Source organism: Helianthus annuus, chromosome 17 (genome assembly GCF_002127325.2).
Source record: "Helianthus annuus cultivar XRQ/B chromosome 17, HanXRQr2.0-SUNRISE, whole genome shotgun sequence".
Lineage (NCBI taxonomy): Eukaryota > Viridiplantae > Streptophyta > Magnoliopsida > Asterales > Asteraceae > Helianthus > Helianthus annuus.
In genome coordinates this window covers 20,255,452-20,274,899 of record NC_035449.2, presented here as the reverse complement: position 1 = coordinate 20,274,899, position 19,448 = coordinate 20,255,452, and the positions used below count along the sequence as shown (strand labels likewise).

At 40.0% G+C, this 19,448-nt stretch overlaps 2 protein-coding genes across 2 annotated transcripts; both read right to left on the bottom strand.

The window, feature by feature from the left end:
• Positions 1-14,219: 14,219 nt before the first annotated feature.
• On the bottom strand, positions 14,220-15,703 carry LOC110922795 (GEM-like protein 6). The gene is made up of 3 exons (XM_022166992.2): positions 15,469-15,703; positions 15,103-15,377; positions 14,220-15,019 (listed from the first exon to the last, which is right to left on the bottom strand). The coding sequence occupies exons 1-3, from the start codon at positions 15,620-15,622 to the stop codon at positions 14,834-14,836; spliced, it is 615 nt and encodes a 204-aa protein (XP_022022684.1). The 5' UTR covers positions 15,623-15,703; the 3' UTR covers positions 14,220-14,833.
• Positions 15,704-17,523: 1,820 nt separating this feature from the next.
• Positions 17,524-18,864, bottom strand: LOC110925521 (GEM-like protein 7). The gene is made up of 3 exons (XM_035986761.1): positions 18,639-18,864; positions 18,275-18,546; positions 17,524-18,189 (listed from the first exon to the last, which is right to left on the bottom strand). The coding sequence occupies exons 1-3, from the start codon at positions 18,790-18,792 to the stop codon at positions 18,004-18,006; spliced, it is 612 nt and encodes a 203-aa protein (XP_035842654.1). The 5' UTR covers positions 18,793-18,864; the 3' UTR covers positions 17,524-18,003.
• Positions 18,865-19,448: the final 584 nt, after the last annotated feature.

The window sequence follows — 19,448 nt, the reverse complement described above, 5'->3', positions numbered from 1 at the left end:
GGGTTTGCCCCCCTTGAGTTTTAGGGGCCCTGATCCTGATTCCGATTGTTCTGAAAATTTTAGGGCATATGCAGAATTACTTGGGTGTCTCAATTAGGGTTTTCTTATTGACTAATTATCGTCCTAATTATTGATTTTAGTGGCAGTTGTTACATCCTCCCCACCTTGAGAAAAATCTCATCCTCGAGATTTACTGAAATAGATGAGGGTACTTTCGCTTCATTTCTGATTCTAGTTCCCAAGTATATTCTGGTCCTCTCTTGGATTCCCATTTGACTTTTACTAGTACTAGTCGTTTATGTTTGAGAAACTTGATTTTTCTATCTTCGATCTGTAGTGGTTTCTCTACGAATTTCAGCTTTTCATTTACCTCTATATCTTGAAGAGGTACTACCAGGGATTCGTCTGATAGACATTTCTTGAGATTGGATACATGAAACACATCATGTACTCCAGCTAACTCTTCTGGTAGTTGTAACCGATAAGCTACTGGTCCGATTCGTTGGATCACTGGGAATGGTCCAACATATCTTGGACTCAGTTTTCCTTTCTTACCAAATCGTACTACTCCTTTCCAAGGAGATACTTTTAATAGTACTTTGTCTCTAACTTGGAATTCTAATGGCTTACGGCGATTGTCCGCATAACTCTTCTGACGATCTCTAGCAGTCTTCAGTCTTTCCTTGATTTGAGTTATTTTATCTGTGGTCTCTTGTACAATCTCTGGACCTGATAACTGACTTTCTCCTATCTCTGCCCAACAAACGGGAGTTCTGCACTTGCGTCCATACAGTGCTTCGAATGGAGCAGCTTCGATGCTCGAATGATAACTATTGTTATAGGAGAATTCAATTAATGGTAAATGGCTATCCCAATTACCACCAAAGTCAATTACACATGCTCGGAGCATGTCTTCCAGGGTTTGTATCGTCCTTTCACTTTGTCCGTCTGTTTGAGGATGATATGCAGTACTTAAATTGAGTCGAGTTCCCATTGCTTCTTGGAAACTTGTCCAGAAACGGGAAGTGAAACGACTATCTCTATCAGATACAATGGAGAGTGGGACTCCATGTAAGGATACTACTTTATCTACGTATAACTTGGCTAACCTTTCCATGCTAAAGGCTTCCTTCATTGGTAGAAAATGAGCTGATTTGGTTAATCGATCCACAATTACCCAAATAGCATCATTACCTTTTCTGGTTTTGGGTAACTTAGTAACAAAGTCCATTGTTATGAGTTCCCATTTCCATACAGGCATTTCTAACTGTTGTAGTAGTCCTGAAGGTTTCTGATGTTCGGCTTTAACTTGTGAACAGGTTAGACACTTAGATACGTATTCGGCTATATCCTTTTTATTCCTATCCACCAGAAATTATTTCTTAAATCTTGGAACATCTTATTATTTCCTGGATGTACAGTATACCTAGATTTATGAGATTCTTCTAAAATCTTATTTCTTAATTCTCCTTGCGTAGGTACCCAAATTCGTTTCTTGTGGAATCTCCAAATTCCATCTTTTCCTTGTTCTAATTCCTTTAGGTAACCTTTCATTCCTTCGGCATCGTCCTTGATTGCCGTTCCCTGAATTTTCTTCAATTGTTCCATTAAATCTAATTGTAGATTTAACCTAAGAGCACAAACTCGCTTTTGCTTTTCATGATACTTACGACTTAAGGCGTCTGCGACTACGTTTGCCTTTCCTTCGTGATATTGAATATCACAGTCGTAATCACTCAGGATTTCCATCCACCTTCTTTGCCTCATATTTAACTCTTTTTGCCCAAATATATACCTTAAACTCTTATGGTCCGTATAGATAGTAAACTTACTTCCATACAGATAATGTCTCCAAATTTTAAGGGCAAAAATTATGGCTCCTAACTCTAGGTCATGAGTCGTATAATTTTCCTCGTGCCTTTTTAACTGTCTAGAGGCATACGCAATTACCTTTTTGCGTTGCATCAACACACATCCATATCCTAATTTTGAAGCATCACAGTATACTTCAAAATCCTCGGTTCCTTCGGGTAAAGCTAAAATTGGAGCATTTGTTAATTGGTGTTTTAGAATCTTAAAAGCTTCTTCTTGTCTAGGTCCCCATTCGAACTTAACGGCTTTACAGGTCAGCTTAGTTAAAGGTACAGCTATCCTAGAGAAGTTCTTAATAAACCGTCTATAGTATCCAGCTAAGCCTATGATGTGGGCCCAAGTGTGGAGGAACGGGCTATTTTGTACTTGGAGGCCCAAGACCGCGTAAGAAAAGGGCCTTCACTAAAATGGCCCTAACTTGGACTACGGGGGTCCGTTTGGGACGTGTGACCAGACGATTCGAAGGCGAGAACGAGCTCCATCTTGCTGCAAACGCCTATGGCGGTTTGGGTCATCGTCCGGGCCAAAAAAACGCTTATTTCTATTACTTATTTGCATTTTTATGTTTTTTGAACTATTTTGGGCTTTTTGTTTTAGGCCGTGTGTTTGGCCCGTTATCTTTTTTAGGCCCGTTTCGAATTTCAGTCTTTATTTATATGTTGCTAAAGCTAATGAGAAGATCAGAATTGAATTTTGAGAGAACTGTTTTTTCACTTCAAATTCCGTGGCCTTTGGGGTTACAATTTGGGGGTTGGGGAAGAGCTACACGGGTATTCGTAAAATCAACGTGTAATCTTCATTTTTTTCGTTTCACACGCTGCATCAGTTGGTATCAGAGCCGAATTCCTGGCTCAAAATGCCTCCGAGGAGAAACAACAACAGGCCTCTCGATGAAGTGTATGAACGAGAGTTGGAGCAGCGACTTATGGCGAGAGTGGATGAGCGGTTGGATCAAGTGGTCGATCAGTTGACTGACCGGATGGCCGACTTGATCAATCGTAGGAGGCAGAGACCCAATGACGGGTATGGTTCTGAACTTAGTAACCCATTTGGTGATGATTCAACTTCCGAAGATGAACGGGAGGGGCAACCAAGGGGTGAACGTGGAGGGGGTAACAGGCGTTGGGATTCTGGGATAAGAGTTGATATTCCGGAATTTGATGGGTCTAGTTTGAATCCGGAGGGGTTCATCGATTGGTTGGCTACCGTAGAGGAGGTGTTCGAGTACAAGGAGGTGCCTGAAAACAAGCGGGTGGCCTTGATCGCTACCAGGTTACGTGGTAGGGCCTCTGCGTGGTGGCAACAATTGAAATTAACACGGAATAGACTCGGGAAGTCAAGGATCGTGACGTGGGCCAAGATGAAAAAGTGCTTGCGGTCCAATTTTTTGCCTCATAATATTCAAAGGTTGATGTACCAGCGTCTGCAGAATTTGAAACAGGGGCTAAATCGGTTGATGATTATACAACGGAGTTTTACCAGTTGATTGCGAGGAATGATATTCAAGAACCGGAGGAGCAACTTGTTTCTCGGTATATTGGGGGTCTAAGGTTTCAGATCATGGAGGCCGTGAATCTTTTTGATCCGTTAACCATTCCTGAGGCACACCAACGGGCGTTGGCCTTTGAGAAGCAAAACCGTCGGGTGGGCGGTTCATTTACCCCTGCTGGGGGAAACGTTGGTCAGGCAGTGGGGCACCTCGTGGCGGGCCTAGTCAGCAGAAGCCGGGGGGTAGCAATACCGGGCCTACTTCTAAGGGGGCTAGTAGTAGTGGTCCGAGATGTTTCAATTGTGGTGAGACGGGCCATCGTCAAGCTGAGTGTAAGAAGGCCGGTAAGAGACACTTGTTTGCCGAGTCTGAGGATGATCAGTATGAAGAGTATGAGAATAACCCAGTGTACGATGAAGAAACTGAATATGAAGAGGAGGTTGTGACCGGTGATGTTGGGGTGAACTTGGTGGTTAGGCGTTCTTGCTATACACCAAAGGCAGATGGGGATGACTGGCTGAAACACAACATCTTCCACTCAACATGTACCATTTTGGGGAAGGTTTGCACGTTTGTCATCGATTCGGGGAGTTGTGACAATCTGATTTCTGAAGAGGCAGTTCAAAAGTTGGCCTTGAAGACAGAGAGTCACCCGAAACCGTACAAGCTTCAATGGCTGAAAAAGGGAGGTGAAGTGACGGTATCTAAAAGGGCACTCGTTTCAATTTCCATTGGGTCCACGTACAAGGATGATGTCGTGTGTGATGTGGTCCCTATGGACGCGTGTCACTTATTGTTGGGCAGACCTTGGGAGTACGAGCGTAATATAGAACATAACGGGCGGTCCAATACTTATAGTTTTCTGTTTGGTGGTGTGAAGATCACTCTTGTTCCTAGCAAGCCTAAGCAGTTAGCCGCAAAACAGTCGGGTACTTTGTTGACCATCAGTCAGTTTCAAGATGAGTTGGAGGATACGGACAGTGTTTTTGTTTTGATAGGGAAGGCAGTGCCCGAGGAAGTCGAAATTCCTGAGGCTATGGTTCCTTTGCTTGAGGAATTTTCTGATGTTTTTCCTGTTGAGTTGCCTGATGGATTACCACCTTTGCGTGACATCCAACATCATATTGATTTGGAGCCTGGGTCCCAGTTACCCAACAGACCACATTACAGGATGAGCCCTGCTGAGCATGAAGAGTTGCGAAGACAGGTGGAGGAGTTGATTTCTAAGGGTCACGTTCGTGAAAGTATGAGCCCTTGTGCTGTTCCGGCTTTATTGAATCCAAAAAAAGATGGCACTTGGCGTATGTGTGTTGATAGTCGAGCAATCAACAAGATTACTGTGAGGTACAGATTTCCTATTCCTCGACTTGATGATTTGCTTGATCAACTTAGTGGTGCTAGTATTTTTACGAAGTTAGATTTGAAGAGTGGTTATTACCAGATTCGTCTTAGACCGGGTGACGAGTGGAAGACTGCCTTCAAGACTCGTGAAGGATTGTATGAGTGGTTGGTGATGCCATTTGGTTTATCAAACGCACCTAGTACTTTTATGCGTGTGATGAATCAGTTGCTTAGGCCTTTTATTGGGAAGTTCGTGGTTGTGTATTTTGATGACATCCTCATTTATAGTGCTTCTTTCAGCGACCATGTTGTGCATGTGAGGCAGGTTTTGGCCTTACTTCGCAGGGACCGTTTTTATGCAGCCACCAAGAAGTGTGTGTTCATGACCCCTAAAGTGTTATTCTTGGGGTATGTTATTTCTGGTGATGGGATACAGGTTGATGAATCCAAAGTGGCGGCTGTTCAGAATTGGCCAACTCCTACAACCATTACTGAAGTTCGTAGTTTCCATGGGCTTGCTTCTTTTTACAGAAGGTTTATTCCACACTTCAGTTCTATTATGGCCCCAGTGACAGATTGTATGAAGGGGAAGACGTTTGTATGGACGGATGAGGCAGAGTTGGCTTTTCAAGTTGTGAAAGAGAAGCTCACTACAGCACCAATTCTGGTATTGCCTAATTTTTCTCAAGTTTTTGAACTTCATACTGATGCCTCAAAGGTTGGGATTGGTGGGGTTCTTAGTCAGGGTGGTCGACCTGTTGCTTATTTTAGTGAGAAGTTAACTGGGCCTAAGTTGAGGTACAGTACTTATGACCTAGAGTTTTATGCAGTGGTCCAAGCTGTAAAGCATTGGCGTCATTACTTATTTCAAAAGGAGTTTGTTTTATTCACTGATCATGATTCCCTAAGGCATATTCGTACTCAAGATAAGGTATCTCACAAGCATGGGCGATGGTTGGCCTTTCTTGAGAAGTTTACGTTTGTGATCAAACACAAGACTGGTGTTTCAAATGGGGTTGCTGATGCCTTAAGCAGGAGGAGTAATCTGCTTGTATCTATGAGGGTTGATGTGCCGGGTTTGGAGGTCATTCGTGAGCAGTTAGCCATTGACCCTTATTTCTCAGTTATTTTGCAGGATGTGGAAACTGGGCAAAAGTCAGACTTTCTTTTGCATGATGGTTTTCTGTTCAAGGGGAATCAGCTATGTATTCCCGATTCTAGTCTTCGCTTAAAGATTATTAAGGAGTTACATGGTGAAGGGCATGTTGGTCGTGATCGTACTTTACAATTGGTTCAAGCTTCTTATTATTGGCCAACTATGAGAAAAGAGGTGGATCGTTATGTGAAGAGGTGCCGTGTTTGTCAGGTTTCCAAGGGCACAGCTACCAATGCGGGTCTCTATATGCCTTTGCCAATTCCTTCACAGCCATGGGTTGATATTAGTATGGATTTCGTGTTGGGGTTACCTCGTACTCAGAGAGGTAATGATTCCATATTTGTTGTGGTGGATCGGTTTTCTAAGATGGTACATTTTATTCCCTGCAAGAAGACGACTGATGCTGTCAATGTAGCCCAACTATTCTTTCGTGATGTGTACCGTTTGCATGGGCTACCTTCTTCTATCGTGTCTGATCGGGATACCCGATTTCTGAGTCATTTTTGGCGTAGCTTGTGGAAGATGGTGAATACTCAACTTAACTTCAGTAGTGCTTATCACCCACAAACTGATGGGCAAACTGAAGTTGTTAATCGGTCACTTGGGAATTTGTTGAGGTGTTTGGTTGGTGATCATGTGAAGGCATGGGATCAAAAGTTGTGCCAAGCTGAGTTTGCTCATAATCATGCTGTCAATCGTAGCACTGGATATAGCCCATTTCAGATAGTGTATTCATCTCAGCCTCGGGGACCACTTGATTTGATGTCCCTTCCTGTTTCTGGATCTGTTCCAAAGAAAGTTCAGGATTTTGTAGAGGGTCTACATGAAGTTCATAATGTTGTGTATGATCATTTGACCCGAGCTAATCTGAAGTATAAGCAAGCTGCTGATCAGAAGCGTAGGCATGTTGAGTTCGAGGAAGGTGACTTTGTTTGGGCTGTTTTGACTAAAGATCGTTTTACAGTTGGGGAATACAACAAGTTATCAGCGAAGAAGATTGGCCCAGTTGAAATCGTGGAGAAGATCAATCCAAATGCATATCGTCTAAAACTGCCTAGTCACATTCGTTGTGCTGATGTGTTTAACGTGAAGCATCTGTTGCCTTATTATGGAGAGTCTTCTGATGATGAAACTGTTGGTAATTCGAGGGCGAATTTTGTCTATCCAGGGGGGAATGATGTGGGCCCAAGTGTGGAGGAACGGGCTATTTTGTACTTGGAGGCCCAAGACCGCGTAAGAAAAGGGCCTTCACTAAAATGGCCTTAACTTGGACTACGGGGGTCCGTTTGGGACGTGCGACCAGGCGATTCGAAGGCGAGAACGAGCTCCATCTTGCTGCAAACGCCTACGGCGGTTTGGGTCATCGTCCGGGCCAAAAAATGCTTATTTCTATTACTTATTTGCATTTTTATGTTTTTTGAACTATTTTGGGCTTTTTGTTTTAGGCCGTGTGTTTGGCCCGTTATCTTTTTTAGGCCCGTTTCGAATTTCAGTCTTTATTTATATGTTGCTAAAGCTAATGAGAAGATCAGAATTGAATTTTGAGAGAACTGTTTTTTCACTTCAAATTCCGTGGCCTTTGGGGTTACAATTTGGGGGTTGGGGAAGAGCTACACGGGTATTCGTAGAATCAACGTGTAATCTTCATTTTTTTCGTTTCACACGCTGCATCAGCCTAGAAAACTTCTAACTTCCATAGCTGTTCGTAGAGCTTTCCAATTTGTGATTGCTTCTATTTTAGCAGGATTTACGTGAATTCCTTCGTGATTCACCATATGACCTAAAAATTGCACTTCTTGTAGCCAGAATTCACACTTCGAGAATTTGGCATAAAGCTTTTCCTTTCTTAACAATGTTAAGAGTGCATGCAAGTGCTCACAATGTTCCTCCTGACTTTTGGAATAAATAAGTATATCGTCAATGAAAACGATCACAAATTTATCCAAGTAGGGTTTACAGATCCTATTCATCATGTCCATAAATGCAGCTGGAGCATTTGTTAATCCAAATGGCATGACTGTAAACTCATAATGACCATACCTAGTTCTGAAAGCAGTTTTAGGTATGTCCTCCTCTTGCACTTTCAGCTGGTGATATCCTGATCTTAAGTCTATCTTAGAGAAATACCTAGCTCCTTGCAATTGATCAAAAAGATCATCAATCCTAGGTAATGGGTATCGGTTCTTAATTGTAACTTTATTAATTCCCTATAATCGATACACATTCTCATTGATCCATCTTTCTTTTTCACAAACAACACTGGTGCACCCCAAGGGGATGAACTAGGTTGTATAAATCCTTTGCTTAGTAATTCATCTAATTGCCTTTTCAATTCTAGCATTCAGTAGGTGCTAATCGATAAGGTGTCTTAGCTATTGGTGTAGTACCTGGAATTAAATGAATTCTAAACTCTACTTCCCTATCAGATGGTAAACCAGGTAATTCTTCAGGAAAAACATCTGGGTATTCTGAAACTATAGGGATGTCTTGGAGTTCCTTACTTTTAGTGTTAATGATTACAGAAATCATATACACCATTTCTTGTTTCCTTGAATAACTAGCCAATTTCATTACTGAAATGAATTTCAGTAGCTTCCGAGGTCTATCTCCTGAAATTAATATTACTTCTCCTGTGGGGGTACGGATTTCTACGGAATTCTTATCACACAGGATTCGAGCATGGTTGGTGACTAACCAATCCATTCCTAATACTACATCAAATCCGGCTAAATTCATAGGTAACAGGTTTGCAGAAAACTTATGGCCTAACAGTTCTATCTCCCATTCTTGCAAAACCTTATCTATGTTAACAGAATTCCCTTCTGCCGTTTCGACTGTATAAGTCTGCCTAAGGTGAGTTAGAGGTAAGTTAAGAGCTTGGCAGAATGCAGTATTAATGAAACTTTGGTTTGCACCAGAGTCAAATAATACTTTTGCATAGACGTTATGCACTAAGAACGTGCCCGCTATCACGTCTGGAATGAGTTCGGCTTCTTGAGTGGTCAGCTGGAATGCGCGAGCATTCCTCTTGGTTATTCCATCGGCCGTTTTAGCTTTATTGTCTGCTGGTTGAGCTAACTTAGGACATTCAGGTTTGATATGCCCTGTTTCTCCGCAGTTATAACAGATTCTTGTTTTCCTTCTGCAGTCTTCTTCCCGATGTCCTTTCGCCTTGCAGAAGTTGCAAAATATATTGCACTGTCCATAGTGTTTCTTTTTGCAATTTCTGCAGAAAGGAGGTGACGAGGATTGCCCGGTTCCTCTTTTCTTGAATTGATTGCTATTATTACCCACACGAAATCCTTGGGTAATCTTCTGAGCCAATTCTTTCTTTCGATCTTCTTCTCTTGTGCGAACTAGTTCATTGGTTAGGGTATTGGCTAATTCCACAGCATCGTCAATCGTGTGCGGTCTCGCAGCTTTAACGATGTTACGGATTTCTCCGATTAATCCCCAAATATAACGGGAAATGAGTACCGGTTCCGGCGAAGCCAGGGAAGGTACCACTCTCGCATATTCGAAGAATGTCGAAGTATATCCTCGATAGTTTACACCTATCATACGATGGCTCAGGAACTTGTTTGCCATTTGTTCCTTCTCGTATTCGGGACAGAATTTTCTTTCTACAAGACTCTTAAATTCTTCCCAATCCATCGCATAGGCCACCCTTCTTCCTTTTGCTTGTAGCACTGTGTTCCACCATTCTAGCGCCCCTTCTTTAAACAAGTTTGACGCATACATCACTTGATCTTCCTCAGCACATTTACTTATTGCAATTACCGCTTCGGTTTTCTCTAACCAACGCAGTGTTGCAGTTGCCCCTTCGTTACCTGCAAATTCTGCGGGTTTACAGGCAAGAAATTCTTTGTAAGTGCAACCAGGCGTTGCAGCTTTCATTCTCTTAGGGAGTGGGGCCTGTTGCGGATCATGATCGTCATGATTGCCGCCTCCATTTATGTTGTTACTGCCGTTATCTTCCGGAGTACGTTTACTAGGAATTAATTGTGGTTCGGCTGGTTTCTGAACAGCAGCCACAATTTCTGGAATAGCATTGGCTATCCCTTGAGCAATAAAGTTCTCAATATCTTGTCTAGTTATATATTGATCTTCCTGATTTTGCTCAGACTGATTTACTTCATTAACTGGTTCACTATTAGTGTTTTCCATCTGCTAATTAGCATTAATAGGAATTATTAGTGTCTAATTATTGATACCAAAATCACAGATAAACACATAGATCAGTATAACATGCAAGCATAGTCAAAATTGTCGATGCCTCGACTTCTGTTTTGTTTTATATATTATACCTGCTTCAATACACACTTTTTATCTTACATTGTTTTATTGCCCATTTTACAGAGTCAGTTTTACTATATTAGTTATAATACAAACAAACTTCTCCAAACCCATCCTATCTTTTGGTTCACTGGCAGTTTCAGTAACGACGCTCCCTCTCGTCGTACTTCCAGGAGATTTGTTCCCCCATTTCCCGAATCCTATTCCCGGTGCCTATCAGTTCTTCACCAAACTGACGCAGTTCAGCTAAATTTTCGTAGCTCATTGGCGGATTAGGGATAGGTTCTGGATCAAACTGTGGGAGAAAACTATAGGGACTGTTGACTATATTTTGGAATTGCCAGTCATTGGTCCACCATTCCTCCATTTGGCCTAATGGTCGGGTGTGAACTAGTGGGTCTGGAATAGCTGGTCCTGGGTTTATTGGGAATTGGGCTGTAACGGGGTAAGAGAAGAGATTATCGTTGATAGGCTCTAGTATATCACAATTATCCAGTAGGCGGTCTATTTCGACCTGGAATGTGATTTCTTCAGGCTGTTTAGAGCTTTCTCCGATCTCTATTCTCTTTTGCTTTAGGTCTGTCCCTATTTCTGCTGGTTTGGAACTTTCTCCGGTTTATATTTCTTTTCCCTTGCTCACACTCACAGGATTTTCTATTTTAGGGAGTCTCCTAGGTTTCCTTCTGCGCACCTTTCGCCACCCTACATATCTTCTCCTCTTTTTCGGTTTTGCTTTTTCCAGCGGTGGAGCTTGGAATTCCAGAGGTTCCTCTATGTCAGCAATGTAACCAGTGAAGTTGTGGGAGACTTCAATTGGCACAGGATAGAGGTTGAGGTTCTGAAACGCCTCGGATAGCTCACTAATGCTGTGTAGCATATATGCAAAATGCACAAAAATGCCAAGTTAAAACTTTGGAACAAAGTTTAACAAATAAACATTTTTATTGCACACCAATTTGTACAACATAACAGCAAACAAAACACACTCAGATTTATTTATTTATTTACTGGGAAGTACTTATTTCTAGATTTAGAGTTTAAAGATTTGCATTTTCTGCTATAGTAGCGAGCAGATACAGATTTGCCCATTTTTCATCTAAGTTATTTTCCCCTGGTGGATTATTGCTAATTTCCTGAATTTCTGGGTTAAACCTCACTCTCTTGGTTTGGGGTTTCTTTTTCTCTTGACCTTTTCTAATAATCAAATTCCTTTTCTTCGGTGTAAGCGGGTTTTCATAATTTGCCTTACGAACAAAGATTCCTTCTTCTAAATCGGTGGGAGATTTGGAGGAAGAGGTTCCTTGTTCTTTAGGTGTACTATCTAATTTGCGGTAGATAGCACAAAACTTTTGTTTACCCATGCTGTAATTTTAACAATTAGTCAGTTAATGCACACATATTCATAGAATGACAATTAAAATTTTCCTAAGTACTTAAAATAATGAGCTTAATCAGTAAGCTTAAAACAGTGGCTCTGATACCACCTTTTCCTGTCACGGCCCCCGACCCGGTTTGACCCGTTTCAGGAGCCGCGGGACAGGAATCCCGTGGTATTTAATTTAGGCGACAGCGGAAGTCTTTTTAAAACAGGATCTTTTAATAATTCAAACTGCCCGTTTTATAGCTGGGGGATAAATCCCATAATTTACAATAATATGATTTCTCCGGGAAATCTTTTATTTTCAAAACATGTTTATTTATTTATTTACATTGAGCCACTTTTCTAAGCTGGGAGTGCTCCACGGCACTTTTCTTTGCTCATACCAGATCACCCGAAACATGTTTGAAAAAGGTTTTGTCAGCGGGGAAATACTGAGTGAATCATTCATTTTACTGAAAACGACACCTTTTGTTATAATTTACAGTATTAAGGGGAATTACAATGTTTCTGATATCAAACCAACTACCCACAGTATTTGTCACTCGACTACCCATTGGCTATCTCGTTGTCCAAATGGTGTCTGTGACTGTGGTCAGATCACCCCTTGGCTAACTCGTTGTCCAAGTGTGACGGGAAATAAGTAATGTATACAAAACCCCACATACCGGCTGTAACTTGGTGATTACATAGACTTAATCACTGTAACTATAACTTTGAAAATAACTTGGAGTTTTGTAAAACAGTTGATAAAAAGAGAATGACTCACATTGCAGATTTACGAGCAGAGTATAAGCTTTACTGATTAGCCTTCTAACCTAATTTAAATAACAATGCACACACAAACGGGATTAGTAACTAATTCAGCAGTTACGTCAATTCACGAGATTAAACCCTCACAACTATTATCAAGTGCGATACTTAATAATTCAATGGATTCACAACGAATGACAGAGCATAGTCCGAATTCGAACAGCACTCAAACATTCAAGTTGAAATCACAATGAATAACAAAGTACAAGCTCAATTTGAGCAGCACTCGGACAATCGTTGGATAGTTATAATCGACCGGACGTTGAATCGTAATAGCGATCGAGTTATTACCCTGATTGCGGCATCACCTCGTGATCGTGTGTGTGTGTTGTGAACTGATTGTAGTGTAACATGACGTACAGACAGAATCTGAGCGACGTTTTAACTTCTACAGGTAAGTGCCAATGTCGGCTATTTATAGTAATTTTTGAGACATGCTTACGGACCGTATGCCCTGACCCTTACGGTCCGTAAGCTAAGCAGTCTAATTCATAGGCTGCCTAGGCTTGGTTATAGCTTGGGTGAATCAAATGAATTGGCCAATCAGAATTAAACATTCGTTTTCTGTTGATAATTATCAACTAGGGTTTGCCCCCCTTGAGTTTTAGGGGCCCTGATCCTGATTCCGATTGTTCTAGAAATTTTAGGGCTTATGCAGAATTACTTGGGTGTCTCAATTAGGGTTTTCTTATTGACTAATTATCGTCCTAATTATTGATTTTAGTGGCAGTTGTTACAGTTCCCGGAGCGTCTCTTTTGATTCACGCGGATTATCTTTTCCACCTTCGATGTATATTAAAAGCGCCTTCTTTGCTTTCTTGGAATACACGATTTCCTTCTTTCTTGCCCTTGAACTTTCACTGTATGCCTTTTTCTTGTTTCTTTCCTTTTTGAATTCCCTTTCGTAGTAATCCTCCAAACATTCCTTAAATTCTTTCTTTTCTTTCTTGTACCCGTTATCAACACCAAGATTATCATAAAACGTGTTGAGATAATCTTGTTCTAAGTCAACCTCCGACTTATCTTCATAAGTATCGAACCCTTTCGAGCGACTTCCAAACATCTTCTTTAGTAAACATGTATCCCCCATTGTAACTGTTTCTATTCCTTGAAACAAAAGTTGTTCTAGACTTAACACGTTCTTGTCTAGACTAGGAGCGTAACTTACACATGGGATTGTTTTGTCTTTACCGTCCACCCGGACTCTAACTTCTCCAATACCATGCACAAACAAGAAATCCTTCCTACTCTCGTTTGTCACTACCCCAAAGTGCCTCTTGAAACATTTGAACACATTCCGGTTTCCCGCCATGTGTGTTTTGTATGTAGGATCAACAACCCATATCGAATCCCAATTACCGCCACATGTATCTTTAACCATATAATCACTTTCAACCGGTAATGGCGATAAATTAACATACTTACTTGGGCAAATCGAGGCGATATGACCAAATTGCTTGCACTTGAAGCAACGAATTTCTTTGGAAACTTCTTTACCGGTGACTTCCCGGTTCGTATGGTTGGCTTCCCCTGCGCGTACTCATCCATCTCTTCCGTCGCCCGGCCGCACTTTCCACTACAAACAATATTTTCACCGTAATCGGTCTCAACCGACTTTCCCTTGTCTCCTCGTAAACGGTTCCCATCATGATCACAACCCTTTCCTGTTCCTGTTAAACCTTTGGCTCTGATACCAATGTGTTGGTATCATCGTCATCGGAAACCCAGGACCAGTCGGAACGGATCGAGTTGTGACCGCATACACAATCATTCTCAAACAAACCACAACTTTCACAATACTTCATGATGAATCAAACTAACTGAAAAACTTTCTGAATGATAATAAACTAACCGAACTTGTAATAATGCAAAACTTGAACAAACTGAACTTTTATAAACAAATCTTGCAGTTACATGAAACTGGGAATGAAGCCGTGCATTTATATGATACGAACAGGTGCGTCTTCAACGGTTGTGACTCTTGCTGCAGGGATACGTCGTTTCCCAAATAACCGTACATGCGGTTATATGTAAACTCACACCGTTCCATCATATGCACAACCCAAACCCAATATCTTAAACCTAATGGACTTCTAGAGTTTGACCCAATACATAACATGGCCTCTGGCCCAATGTTCTAAACATAAACTTAAAACAAATAAACTGTTTTGACCCATTAACAAACTAAAACAAATAAAAGCTACCAGCCCGAACCCGAATCGGATGGACTTGATTATCTTGATCTTCATATTCAATTTGCTACTAGATCTATGCACAAAAATGTCTTCTGCTCCTTCTATGTACAAAACTACCAATTATGCCCAACTGTTCAATAGGACTCCTGTACTTTAAAGCCATACATGCATGAACCTGGCAAGCTGTACAAAACTTCGCCTCAATTGTCTCGAAATGACTTCAAACGCCACTTGAGGCTTGCAACATACGTGTTGTAAATATGAAAGCCATGCTTGGACTCCATTGTTCTAGACTAATCACTTAAGCAGTCATGACTGAGTGTCTGACGAAGAAATTCTATGGTTTTCTTGTAATTTGGAAAGCCCAGAAACCAAAAGTTGAAATCATCCACCGTTACCAACTCCATATACTTGTTAGATGGCCTCTTCAAGTCCGTGCTCTCCCCTACTCCATCTATCTTTTTCAACGGAATAGATACCTAAAAGAACAATTATGTCAGGATACTATTTTAAAACTAATACACATGATATGCATAAGAAGTTAGAAGGGGAGGTTGCCTACCTTATATTGGAACTTTAACAGCTTCCCTGTCGTAGAATATGTTTTGAGGGACCTATCACTGCAAAAGCCAACCCTTTCGGTAGAGATGAAGAGTATGCCGGAGATCGCACCAGCTGTAGTGTATATGTAGCATCGAGAAGCATGCAACAACCTCTCACCATCCTTGATACTGAAACTCTTTTCAAAGATTTTTCCTCCGCGGCCAAGTGGTAGGATCTTGGAACCATAAGTTAACTTGTGTTTAATTATTTCTATTAGCTTGGGTCCAAAGCCCGCTGCAAAGTAAATTAAACTCTGTTAGATCAAGGGACAGAGAAATATGATGGAAATTTTAATTGCTATTATCAGCACAAGACTATTAATTACCATGGATTTTCGAGACTGCAGAACTCTCTCTTTCTGCACCATTTATTTTTGAAGAAGTAAGAAGAGGGTAATGGGGCTGATGAGGGGACAAAAGTAGTCCCTTTGTTGATATGGTTGGAATGCACATGGCAACTTCTGGGAGTCTGTTATCCATATCGTGTTGTCGAAATTGCTGTAGCTTGGTTCCTTATTTGCAGGTATGGTGCTCTCTTAATGCCAAATTTGTTGGGTGATGTATGTTGGATCATGATATTTATAAGCTGATAAAGTTCACAACTTTTTATCATATGAGTCATCTATGTGTCATAGTTAATGGTGGGTTGAATGTTGGGCATAAAATAAAGCCTCATTGAGTATGGATTCGTCCGTTTTGACCTGATTCGTTCAAGTTAGAAGTGCTTTACTTTTTTTTTGTCGGCTCATCTTCCTTTCGGTGATATTGGTCCTTCCGATAAGGTTTAGAATTTACTTTTTGTTGTCATGCTGACTAGTCCTTTCATAGATATCCATCAGTTGGTCATGTGCTATAGTTGGAGAAATCGTATTATAATCAACATGGAAACAAGTCACATGCAGATGACACGAGCAAGAAAAGCAAACAATGTAAATGGTGATCACATAGCCTTTATTTTGCTTGATCAAATTAATTAAGGTGTAAAGAAGGTAGCTTTTACTTTTCTTTTTTATGATTTCTACTTAATTTAAGATTAGGGGAGACTGAGATTTTTTATAACTTTCTACTTGTCCCCTAGTGATTTCTAGGATACCCTATTTGTCCAATAAGAAAAGAAAAAAAAGGCATAACTATTTCAAAATTCAAATGGTCCAGAAGTTGCTATAGGAATTGTATAGTTGAAATGTATATAGAGATGTGTTAAATATAACACCCATTCTTTTTTTAACAACATTTATTTACACCTAAATATCATCAAACCTTGCACTTGCAAAGATTTAAACACACGCCCCTTTTGTAAGAGACAAACACTATACCATTAGACTACTAGGTCATGCATGGGCTTATTGTTACTAACTACGACCCAACAATACCACAATCATTTGTAACATGTAATAAAGCGCAAAGAAAGCAACACATAACAATAATTGCATTTCTTATTTATATGTCATTTCAATTTTTTTGAGTTTGCATATATTGTTCCAAATTATCAAGTATAAGCTATATAATTAAGGTTCACATAAGGTGCAACATATAAATAGTTGTCTTTGTTCATGCAAGCTGACAAGTATAAGTCTTATTAGCTTGAAATTCTAAGTGTTAGTATCTAAATAACATTTTAGGCTCAAACCATTCTTAAGTTTCATCAACCATGCATACATGATTATATCAACCTCAACTTGTGTAACTTACTAGTTTTGAGCTTTACCAACTTTAAGATTATATTTAAAAAGATGTTATCAAGTTAAAATAAGTTAATTAGCTTTCATACTTGTAAAATGTATGCAAATGTTGGATCATACATACATTATTAACACAAATTTATAAATTTGAAGTTTTTTTTTTTCAAAAATTATCAACTTCTAGCAAATAAACCATCTAAAGCTTTAGAAAATGAAAAGGGAGCTTAGCTTGAATTTGCAGTTAAGTATTTTTGAAGTGGCATCCAAACTCACACGTAATTTGAGATATGGGTGTGCATTTAGGACACGACTCTAAACAAGAATTCAACGGTTTGTCCTAAAGGGTGTCAACTTATTGTTTATTTTTATAGTTTTTTTACATGTAATTTCTACGAGAACTTAAACTACCTGGGTATTTATGTTAAAAATTAAAGACTGAAACTAAATAAAGGTTAATCATGTATATGTGAGCCGTGTTGGGTTTGTGTATAATTTAAGGTTCATGAGAGGTATGACTAGTCAACCCACAAAAACAGGTTTAGCATCCAATTTGATTCGATCAGTTTTAATTTCAGATCTTGATTTTTGAGCAACACCAATCGAGTGTTCATTCATGACTTTGAATTCTAATTGTCACGCATCAACATTTGAGAAACATATTCATAAAGTTTGTTGGTAAAAAGTGATAGTTTACAAATCTTTCAATAAAATCGAGTGATTCAAGTATAGCTATGCAGAAAAATGTCTTGTGTGTATATGTACAAACCTAGCAACTATCCCCCAATGTCCAATAAGACTCATGGACTTTAAAGCATATACATACATGAACCTGGTTTGCTATACAAAACTTTTCCTGGATCACCCGATCTAGCGCCTTAATATGACTTCAAATGCCACCTGAGGCCAGCTACTATATTTGTTGTAGAAATGGAAGCCATACTTGAGAACCAAGGGCGTAGCTTTAAAGGGGCCGGGAGGGGCGCCCGACCCCCCGAACTTTTCGCTCAGTAGTGTTATGTATGTACGTTTCGTGTAGAATTTTTTAGGTATATACGTTTTCGACCCCCCGGTTTTATAAAAGAAAAATTTAGTTATAAAGAATTTTTAGGTTCGGTGACTTCCGACCCCCCGGTGGAAATTTTCAAGCTTCGCCACTGTTGAGAACTCCATAGTTCTAGACTAATCACTTAAGCAGTCATGACTGATTGTCTGGCGAAGGCATTCTACTGTCTTCTTGTAATTTGGAAAGCCCAAAAACCAAAAGCTGAAATTATCCACGGTGACTAGCTCCATATACATGTTAGATGGCCTCTTCAAATTCGTGCTCTCTCCTACTCCATCTATCTTTTTCAATGGAATAGATACCTAAAAGATTGCACAATTATGTCAGGATACTACTTAAAAAACTAAAACACATGTGCACATTATGTTTCCAGAGGAGGTTGCCTACCTTATACTGGAACTTTAATAGCTTCCCTGTGGTAGAATATGTTTTGAGGCACCTATCACTGCAAAAGCCAACCCTTTCAGTAGAGATGAAGAGTATGCCTGAGATCGCACCGGCTGTAGTGTATATGGAGCATCTGGAAGCATGCAACAACCTCTCACCATCCCTGATACTGAATCTCTTTTCGAAGATTTTTCCTCCGCGGCCAAGTGGTACAATCTTGGAACCATAAGTCAACTTGTGTTTAATCATTTCTATTAGTTTGGGTCCGAAGCCTGCTGCAAAGTAAATTAAACTCTGTTAGATTAAGGGAGAGAAATATAATGGAATTGTTGATTGCTATTATTTGCACAAGACGTTTAATTACCATGATTTTTTGAGACCGCAGAACTCTCTCTTTCTACACCATTGATTTTTGAAGAAGTAAGAAGAGGGTAATGGGGCTGAGGTTTAGACAAAAGTAGTCCCCTTGTTGATATGGTTGGAATGCACATGGCAACTTCTGGGAGTCTGTTATCCATGTTGTGATGTCGAAACGCTGTAGTTTGATTCCTTCGCAGGTATGGATCTCTCTTAATGTTGAATTTGTGGAGTGATGCATATTGTATCATGATATATATAAACTGAATGTTGGGTATAAAATAAAGACTCACTGAATATGGATTCACCCATTTTGACCTGATTCGCTCAATTTAGAAGTGCTTTACCTTTTTCTGGGCTCATCTTCCTTTAGGTGATATTGGTCATTCCGATAAGGTTTATATTTACTTTTTATTGTCATGCTGACTAGTCCTTTCATAGATATCCATCAGTTGGTAATGTGCTGAAGTTGGAGAAAAGCATATTAGAATCAACTTGGAAACAAGTCACATGCAGATGCAGATGACATGAGCAAGAAAAGCAAACAGAAATGTAAGCAATGACATAGCATTTATTTTTCTTTATTGATCTGATTGAGGTGTAAAGAAGAAAGCTTTATTTTTTGTTTACGATTCCTACTTAATTTTATGGTTATGGGACTGATATTTTTAGGATCTTTTCCACTCCGTATGTAGCGCCCAGTGTATACCATGCTTGTGCCATGTCATAAGTACAAATAGCACATGACGGTTCCCAAATATACCCTTCATGTCCCATAAGAATGGAAATTAAAACGCTCTAACTATTTGCACACCTT

What these genes read in the sequence shown, in the direction of transcription:
- LOC110925521 (XM_035986761.1), bottom strand. Translation starts at nt 18,792, where the DNA reads ATGGATAACAGACTCCCAGAAGTTGCCATGTGCATTCCAACCATATCA. An exon ending in TGCGGTCTCAAAAAATCATG is followed by an intron (nt 18,547 to 18,638) that starts GTAATTAAACGT and finishes ACTTTGCAGCAG; the next exon opens with GCTTCGGACCCAAACTAATA. An exon ending in TATTAAAGTTCCAGTATAAG is followed by an intron (nt 18,190 to 18,274) that starts GTAGGCAACCTC and finishes GCAATCTTTTAG; the next exon opens with GTATCTATTCCATTGAAAAA.
- LOC110922795 (XM_022166992.2), bottom strand. Translation starts at nt 15,622, where the DNA reads ATGGATAACAGACTCCCAGAAGTTGCCATGTGCATTCCAACCATATCA. An exon ending in TGCAGTCTCGAAAATCCATG is followed by an intron (nt 15,378 to 15,468) that starts GTAATTAATAGT and finishes TTTACTTTGCAG; the next exon opens with CGGGCTTTGGACCCAAGCTA. An exon ending in TGTTAAAGTTCCAATATAAG is followed by an intron (nt 15,020 to 15,102) that starts GTAGGCAACCTC and finishes TTGTTCTTTTAG; the next exon opens with GTATCTATTCCGTTGAAAAA.